At 38.7% G+C, this 10,243-nt stretch overlaps 1 protein-coding gene across 9 annotated transcripts in view; it reads left to right on the plus strand.

Annotated features, from left to right (window-relative positions):
• Positions 1–8,554, plus strand: part of NPL (N-acetylneuraminate pyruvate lyase) — a 44,292-nt gene extending 35,738 nt beyond the window's left edge. For 8 of the 9 annotated variants that reach the window (XM_023203489.3, XM_023203494.3, XM_023203493.3 and 5 more), the window contains 3 exons: positions 1,523–1,607; positions 3,964–4,003; positions 6,897–8,554. In XM_023203489.3, the coding sequence (XP_023059257.1) occupies positions 1,523–1,607; positions 3,964–4,003; positions 6,897–7,081 (310 nt within the window). In that variant the 3' untranslated portion in view covers positions 7,082–8,554. The remainder of the gene's footprint in view (positions 1–1,522; positions 1,608–3,963; positions 4,004–6,896) is intronic. The other variant, XM_023203495.2, reaches the window with a different exon arrangement.
• The last annotated feature ends 1,689 nt before the right edge of the window (positions 8,555–10,243 follow it).

The raw sequence follows: 10,243 nt of genomic DNA on the forward strand, positions 1-10,243 counted from the left end.
TGGTAGCGTGTGCTTGGCTTCTGAAGGAAACTTTCAGTCATGGCGGAAGGCTAAGCAGGCACATCTTACGTGGCCAGAGCAGGAGGGAGGAAGTGAGGTGGCACACACTTTTAAATAACTGGATCTCACGAGAATTCACTATCGTGACAATGGCACAAAGGGGGATATGTTAAACCCTGAGAAACTGCCCCTGTGATCCAGTCACCTCCCACCAGGCCCCACCTCTAGCACTGGGGATTACATTTCAACCTGAGATTTGGGCAGGGACACAGATCCAAACCATATCACCATTAAACCTTTTTCCGCCTGGAAAGTCTTACTTTTTTGGCTCCTGCTTTTTGGCCTCCATACTAAGCATTTTAATTCTGTCAACATAATCTATAAGGCAAGTACATTTGGTTAAACTTCATTTCTCCCTAGCTATAATCACCTTTCTGTCTAACCAAGGATAAGCCTAAGACCACTGGGATTCAAATTTTAGTATTCTGAAGCTCCTCAGACATTGTTCTTCCTTACTGTATTACCAGAAGATAACCTGAGCTTCACTTTCCTGGAATTCCTTGCTGTTGAGCCCGGTTATATATATAAGTCCAACAACATTTCTGTTATTGGTACATCAAGATAAATACATTTTCTCATACTATGGGAGAAGCCATTTGAATTTAAGGAACTTGGGGAAATATCCTTATTATGAGTTTCTATAACCTTTTACCTTGCCGGTTTCTCTAAGAATTCAGTGATTTATTTAAGATATTTATCTTTATAGGTAGAGTTGGAGAGTTTTATAAGTCCACAAAAATATTTTATCAGATCAAATAACTATTCTCACCTTCATTTTTGTTGAATTGTTATAGAAGACAACATGAAGCAATGGAAAGTTTTTGTGGAAACTCTGAAGCCCATCTTTAATCAAAATAAAAACCAGGCCTACCTTGCAGGGTTTTACAAGGATTAGACATGATTTATGTCAAGCACCTATAATATAATAGGCACTTAGTAAATGATCCCTCATTTTATTATCATTATTATTAATATTACTATCTAGAAACTAGTTTTTAAGTAATACACACATGAGCAAGGAATATGGGTAATTTGTTAGGATTTGCCCCTGCTTTCATGGTGCTCCATCCACCCAATGTTTCAGCATAAGGCTTTTAGGACTCACCTCAGATGCTACATTTTATCCACAGTTCTTGTCTAGCATTGCACCTGTGTGTACCCTAGGGCAAGAGCTGGCCTCAGTCGCTTGCTAGCAAAGACACCTCCATTTTTTTTTCTTTATCTTTTTTCCGCTTTTCTTCCTTTATCCCCTTTTGTCTCAATCCCTTCTCTGCAGTACTGCTTAGTATTGCTGGAAAACTCAGAACTGAAGACAGTCTGATCCCCTAATAGATTAGGACCCAAAAACAGACTTTAGGAGGACTAGGTGTATTTTTTCCCTTTTAAACAGCAGAGGGATTTGAAGATCTGGACCTTTCCTGTTGAGTTATTGAACGTACAGTATTTGTTATTGTCTTGCCAGTACCTATAACTACCTGGGAAAAAAGACAAACCAGATGTTGGAGGCTTTTGAACGAAAGGACCTCTCTTTAGCCCTGAACTATCAGGTAAACGTTTTCTTCCCTTCCCATAAATCACAGCCTTTTTTCTTCCCCACTTGAGGATTCTTTTTCTTCTCTCTACCATGCCTGCCCTCATTAAAATTGCCCAGCTGCCTCTTTCTTTACCTTTCTTCTGTTTTGTACTTTTTCTTGTCTAAAACCAAAGAAAGCTGTCCCCATTTTCTGTGTTCCCGACATGTCTAATCAGGACAGGACCCATACAGGGATGGCTCCTCTCTTCCTCCTAGAAAGGATCTTATTTTTACTCTATCTTCAAAGTACTTTTGTGACTATAATATAATGGCCATAGATTTCTGGGAAAATGACCACAGGCTGTTCCCTTGAGGACATCACACCAGAGTTATCACAGAATATGAGGAAGCTATGAAGATGGTAACCTAAAATGGGGAAGGCTTCATTCAAAGTCAGGGCAGGTCAGTCTTGTTCACCCTGGAAATGTGCTGAGAACTAGAAACATCCACCAGGAAAGAAATAAGAGCCTAGTGAGTGATCCAAAGTAGATACAGGATTTGAGATAGGAAGAAAAAAACAGCAGAAGCTGATATGTTACTGGGAAGACTCCAGAGGACATAGTGGCTGCTGTGAATGTTCCATGGAGGACAGCCTAGCCATCCAGGGAAAGAAGAGCCTCAGTTGAAGGGTGGAACAGTCTCAACAACTTGTTCTTTTTTATTTAGAGATAGGGTTTTGCTCTGTTGCCCAGGCTGGAGCTCAGTGATGTGATCATAGCTCACTGCAGCCTTGAATCCTCCTGGGCTCAAGCAGTCCTCCCGCCTCAGCCTCCTGAGTAGCTGGGACTACAGGCATGCGCCACCATGCCCAGCTAACATCCGGTTCTAACACATGGTTCTAAAGTGTAAATGGAATGAAGTGGCAGAAAGTAGGGTAGACATGAGAGCAAGACTTTTGGGGTCTGAGAGGCATGAGGATTTTCAGGATAGTATAAGTGGTTGAAAGGTGTATCCCAAGAAAATAAGTGGGAATGGAAAGACGTGACTGAAGCAAGTGGTTGGTCCTAATAAAGCTTGGCTATGGGATCTTTCTGAACAGGACAGGCTGCCATCAGGGTATTCAGAGATTACAGATCAGAAGTACAAAGCATCCTGGGGGTTAAAGGCAGTGACCTGCAGCCCTAGCCCAGAGAGAACATGAAGAAGCAGAATCCAGAGTGGTTAATTATTCCCTAACCATAGGCCTCAAAATTGAGCCATCATAAATCTTCTTCTTCCTTAAAGTTTAAATACCATATGTAATATTCGCCTTTATCTATCCTCAGACCAGCTGAAACTAAGAACAGGAACAAGGTAGGGATCTAGGAAGCTATGCCAAATCAACTAAACATTGACAAGACTTTGGTTTAGATAAGGGTAAGAAGAATGAATTGTGCATACTCTGCCATCTCCTTGCACTGATGGTTCCCGCCACCCTGCCCAGTTTCCTAGAAAAGTTATTTCTGAAAATTCTAACCTGTTCTGAGCAGAACAGGGAAATCATAGATAGAGTAGACTAAAGCAGCTATAATGTTGACCCTTCCATTCAATGGCTTCTCTTATTGGTTGATCCAGTCTCCATCTTTTTTCCCCTCTTAGTCCCACTCTAAATAAAACATCCCATTGAAAACGATGTTGGTAAGGAACTTAGTTTACCACATTCTCTGTTTCTTCTTAAGAAGGCACGTGTGAGCGAGTCTTATTTACTCAGTACATAATTTCAGTGGAGGTGGTTTCTGCTCTTAAAGAGCTTTTAGTCAAGTGAAGAAGCAGACGAAAAGTTAGGGCTAAATTGATCTCGTTCACTTTAATGTACTTAAGTGCCCTCTGTTCTATTTACATGAGTGAAATTACAACAACCTGCACCTCCACTTCACGCCAATTCTTATGCTCATCAATTTTAGAAAACAGCATTTATGGAAGTTGAGGATCTAGAAATTGATTCCCATAAATCTTAACCTTGGCCACGTGCTCCTTAGGCATCCTGGAAGGTACCCCAGAGCTATATGTACCCGAGTTTAAAAACCACTGCACTAACTGATTAAGTTTACCTATGTAAGCCAGATGGATAAGGGGTGTGATTCCCATCTTTACTCTCTTGTAGAATTCCATCATTGAAGCTTCTTTTCTGCATGGGCCCATTCTGTAAAGCCTACATGTATGAAAAGATCTTACCTTAGCCTGGATGGATCCCAGTCATCTTCACCTGGCTATTTTTCTCCACTCTGACAGACCTTTAGTAAATGAAGGTGTGCAGACATTTTAGGGTTTCTGTAATTTGACTTCTACATTATTTACATTGTTTACACAGTTCAATAATATTAACTATAGATATGTTTGTTCTTTTCTAGTTTTGTATCCAGAGATTTATCAACTTTGTGGTCAAACTAGGTAAGTGCCACATGTCTTCTGCTTTGTTTGCTGCTGGAGACCGTAAAGAAAATGGAATACCATCACTTTCTCTGAGGGTTCAACAAGAACACCTTTTAATGGTCTGCTGCAAGCAGAGTTCTGTTTCCCTTATTAACCCTCGGGGCCAACCATATAAAACTGTGAAGTAAACCTAGTTGGAAAATCTTTGGCAGCCTTCTCCATTTTAGCACATACTTACCCCATTTTCCATTCTTTCTCTCCTAAACCGTCAGCACTCCCTCCCTTTACTTGCCTCTGCTTATTAAAATTCTACTACTGCATTGAGGTTGATTTCAGCCTAAGTGCTTGGAGGAAGGCAGTCTAAATACAGATCTTACTAAATTGTGAATGATTGACAGCTCTCCCAAGAGTATTTACAATTTAAACAGAGTTTATTAACACAAGTAAGCTTAAATGGATAGAGGTTTGGATAATATGACAAAGTAAAATTGGGAAGCAGTGGTGGGGAGAAATACAGTGAATTTGAGTAGAGAAACCTCTCCAGAGTGTCTTAAATCTCTCATAACAAATGACAAATGCCACCATCCACTCTTCTTCTGCAAGAGATTGGCCCTTGGGCCAGTTGAATCTGCGTTAATGCAGGAAAATTTTTAAGTTTATTTTTGGCAGGCCTCCCTGCTCTCTGTCAGAGTTCTGCATAATCCTGGCAACTCCTCCCTCTCCCCCAAGCACCTCTTGTGTGTTATGCCTCTCATTCTTGTAGGGTTCTCAACCTGCTCTCTTCCTCCCTCAAGGGCATTCTGTTTGTTTTTCCACTTTCATGATTTTTGCACATTTGTGTGCCTCCAGTGCTGTGAACTACCTGTTGTTCCCTTGTTCTAAGCAATGTTTTCACAAAATTGTGGGTTTGGTGTGATAATTATTATGTTCCTAAAGTACATTAAAATAGGTATTGAACTATTAAAATTTTAGACAAACTAAAAGATTGATGTGTGCAGTAGTGCCCACTTATCTCAGGGGGATATGTTCCAAGATGACCAGTGGATGCCTGAAATTGCAGATAGTATGAAACCCTACATATACCATTTTTTTCCTGTACATACATACCTATGGTGAAGTTTAATTTATAAATTAGGCGTAGTAAGAGATAAACAGTAACTAATAATAAAATAGAACAATTATAACAATATACTGCAATAAAAGTTATATGACTGTGGTCAGTCTCTCTGTCTCTCAAAATATCTTATTATTTTTGGACTGCAGTTGACCACAGGTAACTGAAACCATGGAAAGTGAAACTGCAGACAAGGGAGGCCTACTGTATATTCAATCAGGCTAATATTTTCCTTCCCAATGCTCAGTTTTTACTGTAACTAAGTTAACTTAGCAAAAGAAAGTTAGTTCTTACATCTTGAATCTGAAAGCAATAGCCAGCTAAGAAAACAAATTACAGACATTTTAGAAAATGGGGATTGGGGATTATGATGGATAATTATTAGTTATGCTTTTTACATATTAACAGTGTACCTGATCTTCCATCTGCCTCTCCAATCTGAAGGCTTTGTCTTTCTTTAGTTCTGAAAAAATTCTCTGTTATCCGTAAAGAACGTTTTGACTGCATTTACTCAAATCTGTCATTCTGAAAGTCTATTGGTTGTATTTTAGATTTTCTCAATCTGTATCTCAATTAAAAAAAAAATATTTAACATATCTTTCTATGCTGTATTCTGGATTATTTCCTTAGCTCTACCTTGAAAATCGCTAATTCTTTAGCTATGTTTTCACTGTTTAATTTCCCTAAATATATATTTTTTTCAATATTTCTCGTCGATTGTTTTATACTCTACCATTCTTCTCGTAGCCTATGACTTCTATTCCTCCTTTTATCTCTGAGAAGTCTCTTTCAGAATTTTCTGTCATCTACTATTAGGATGTAAGTTTTGTCATTTTTGAATGTGCTAGTTCTCATGCTGCTGCTTATCTTCATGCGCTTTGTAATTTTTAGCTTTTCAGCTCATCTTCAGAGACCATTGTTTTCTGGGTAACCCACTGAACATTAGGTTGTAAGGTACCCTATCAAGTGGGTTTACATTTGCTTCTGCTAGGACACTGTAGTTCCACCAGTTCCAACCAGTCTTTGGGTTAATTTCTTAGTATAGTACCTATACTAAGTGTGTAACGTACATTGGGATCCAGCATTCACCTTTGGCTCAGGCTTGAGATTTCTTTCATGAGATCGTTTCCATCCACAAGCCTAGTAGAAGTCAAGCTTTCTTCCCTATCCGCAGACCAGTGGGCTGGGTTTTTTTTTTATTGCTTTTCATAGAAGGCTGACTACCGGTTTTACATAGGGAGTTTAATTCCAACTTCTCACCATGTAGAGATCTAAGGCTTCATTTTCCATTGCCATCCCAGCCGTATAACACCAGCATGAAAACAGCAGCGTTGAGTCATAAGCCTTAAGTACTGCATGTCTCAGGGACTTCCTAAATAAGCTTAAACTAAATTTCATCCTGGCAATAAAGTCCTACCTCCTTTGATCAACAATAGTATATTCCTAAATCAGATTATCCTCAAGGGCTGTTTGGCATCAGCTTCTCCTCACCTTTCTGACCTCTTTATTCCTGACACCTTTGGCTTCTCCTTCTTGGGTTTAAGATTAACCTTGAGTCTTCGTTTTCTTTTACTGTGATCAACTTTTAAAATTTTCCAGCATTTCTATGTGTTTGAAGCAGGAAGAGGGATTTCAAATGATTGCTTATCTGTCATATTGACTAGAAATGTTCCCATCTTTTGTTTTAATCTTACCTTGTTGTAGTAGTTGCTGTTAGCATATGATCTCCTTCTTTGGGATGTTTGTGGAGAGACAGACAGTACCAGTCATGTTTCCTAATTTATTTTTCCTGTCTAGGTTTTGGAGTGTCACAGACCAAAGCCATCATGACTCTGGTCTCTGGGATTCCAATGGGCCCACCCCGGCTTCCACTGCAGAAAGCCTCCAGGGAGTTTACTGATAGTGCTGAAGCTAAACTGAAGAGCCTGGATTTCCTTTCTTTCACTGATTTAAAGGATGGAAGCTTGGAAGCTAGTAGCTAGTGCCTCTCTATCAAATCAGGTTTTGTACCTTGAGACATAATCTACCTTAAATAGTGCATTCTTTTCTCAGGGAATTTTAGATGAACTTGAATAAACTCTCCTAGCAAATGAACTCTCACATCAATTGACAAGCATTGAGGTACCTATTGTGAGCCTTAAAAAGTCTTATTTTGTGAAGGGGCAAAAACTCTAGGAGTCACAACTCTAAGTCATTCATTTCACAGATTTTTTTGTGGAGAAATTTCTGTTTATACGGATAAAATGGAATCAAGAGGAAAATTGTAATTGATTAATTCCATCTGTCTTTAGGAGCTCTCATCTCAATTTCTGGTTCCTAATCCTATTTTAAAGTTGTCTAATTTTAAACCACTATAATATGTCTTCATTTTAATAAATATTCATTTGGAATCTAGGAAAACTCTGAGCTACTGCATTTAGACAGGCACTTTAATACCAAACTATAACATGTCTCAACTATATACGACTCGAAATACACCAGCTCATCTGGTTGCTCAGTCTAACTCTAGAATGGATGCTTTTGAATTCATTTCGATGTCACCACTTTCCTCTCTTCAGAAACGTTGGGTCAGGTGAGGACTTGTTTCAGTTCCTATAACTAAGTAAAGGGCAGCTTTCTCATAACAAAGGAAAAGGTCTTCCCCAAAGATGAATTTAAGTCTCCACTTTTTGCTATACAGAAAACTGAAAGTTTCAAAGAACCAAAGGGCTCTTCCTCTAGGCACCACAATCTTCCCCTTTCTCCACTGCGAAGACTGTCTCTCCCACAGGACTCTAAATTATTGAAATCAAAGGCTGACTTCCTTTCTGCAGTGAGCCTAGAGGCTACTGTTACTATCCTGTCACATTTGCAACCAGTTACTTTTCTTTAGTGATAGAAGATTTGGGGAGGACCCAAAGGACTCACAGCTTTCTCTCCATACCTCCTTTTACTCTTTTCTTTCTGTGTAACATATCAACAACTGTTTAATCTCCCTTCTAACAAACCTTGATGTAAGCTTTCTGATATCAAAGTATATTGACAGTTAACTCTTACTGATTTTAAACTTGACTATCCAGTCTGTTAATTACCTAAGATTTTGTTTTCATTTCATCTCTAATTGTTTTGGTCATTGGCAGAGAAAGAGTATTTGAAATTCATATCAGTTTAGCTCCTTATTTTAATCTCTTTGAATTAAAAATAACACTTTTTCAAAATGCAAATTTGAAATTATAAGTAGACTTCAATTATCTTTGCTAATCCTCTCTTTAATTAGCTAGTTAAAAGTTGTTATATTTATATATCCTCAACCCTCTTTTTGCCTTTTTAGCTGTTAATTTCCTGAAAGAAGAAAATGAGTTTTTTGTTAGTTTTTGGTTCTGAGGATGTGATATCCTTACTTAATGATACTAAAGCCAAATTTAAATTTTAAAATTAATTCTTGGGTATCCAATAAACAAAGAACTATTTTTCTATTTTTGCTTTTGTGAAGTCAGTGCTTAGAGGATTTTTAAGATGGTTAATGAGCTTTTGTGAACATAAAGAGAGATATGATTTTAAAATGACCAGGTCTGAGTTTAGCTCTGTTAACATCCAGTAGCTTAGAAATGAATATCATATAGCAGTAGGCTATTAATAGTGCACTTAGCAAGTAAAATTTTGGAATACTATGAACTTATTGTTTTGTTTATAATATATTCCTAAATTGTTTTTAACATTAAAACTACAGTAATGGCATGTGAAATATTTCATTCAACACAGTACTAAAAGCTGATTTCCAGCCTCTTTGTTTCAAGATAGAAATCTGAGATCAGTCCATTGGGGATGGTTGGAGGGACAGGAGTGATTTTAGGAATTGGTTTTACTTAGGATCTCTCTTGGGTTTATTCAAAGACATAGGAAAATGCCATGGGGGTGAGGTGGCAGTAGGGTGGGGGGCAGTGGGAGTAATGTATATTTTTTCCTAGAAGGGTTATTTGCCACAACTTGAGAGAAATTTCTTCTTTCTGATCACCTGAAGGGCACGGAAAATCCAAACTCTTAGGAGGCTGATGTCTAAGGCTGGGTTGAGGGACTTTGCGTAGTGACTGCAACCCAAGCTTAGGTACCCACCTGAGCTCACCAAGGCTTTTCATACAGGGGAAATGGAGTTGGATCTACAAACCCATCAAATCAAGTAGAGGAAACAACACATCCAAGCCATTTAACCATTCCCTTATCACATGCTGGCTCAACCCTCAATTTCCTCCAGTGAAAGTAAGAGGGAAACTTGGAACCAAAATTATGTAAATAGCAGAGCTAAGCCCCAGGTAGACGCAGAGCACTACCTCACACTTTGGGTTTCTGGGGCTGAGAAATGGCTATCTGGGTGAACAAAAAAACCCAAATCGTAGTTTCTCTGTGAACCTCCTTGGTGACTCTTAGGAAATTATTTGATATATAATACATTTTAGCATTTTAAGTTATACAACCAGAAGGAGAACCCTAAAGCATTTTCTTAAGTCTTAATCACACAATTAATAAATATAATGGAATGGATTCAACAAAATACATAGAGAACTATATCCAACAGGATGTGTTACCTTTATCTATAGACCAGTTACAGACAGTGTTGAAGTTTTATTCCAGAGGGACCACCTAAGGAGATTATACATCAATCACACGTTCACCTCTGATATGTTTTCTCTGATATATTCTGCTAGAATGCCCTTCATGAATATCAGCGTCCCATGTTTGAGCCAGATGTTGGGTTAGGCCCTATAGGCACAGAAATGGTCACAAATGCCAGCCTTTGGTGTGAGAGACAAGCCTTCTCATCTATCAGCAAGCACACAAAACAAGGTTATCTTTGAGGTCATGGGGAAGTGGGTTCCCACAAGCGGGCAAGTGCATGAGCATCTCAGTATGGTCTACAGTCCAAGTCCAGTTTGCACCATTTTAAAGTTATCCTACCTCAGGTAGAAGGAGGTGGGATAATGACCACATACTACATTCTTGAGAATCCTCAGACTAGGGTAAAACAAAGTAATCCACCCTCAGAGCTTGAATGAGTGGGCACATTTAAAGCATGTTAGTGAGACTGGCAAATAATATTCACAGGCTGTTTTAGTTCATTCTCATGCTGCTAATAAAGATATATCTGAGACTGGGTAATTTATAAAGGA

The sequence above is a fragment of the Piliocolobus tephrosceles genome, chromosome 1 (assembly GCF_002776525.5).
Source record: "Piliocolobus tephrosceles isolate RC106 chromosome 1, ASM277652v3, whole genome shotgun sequence".
NCBI lineage: Eukaryota > Metazoa > Chordata > Mammalia > Primates > Cercopithecidae > Piliocolobus > Piliocolobus tephrosceles.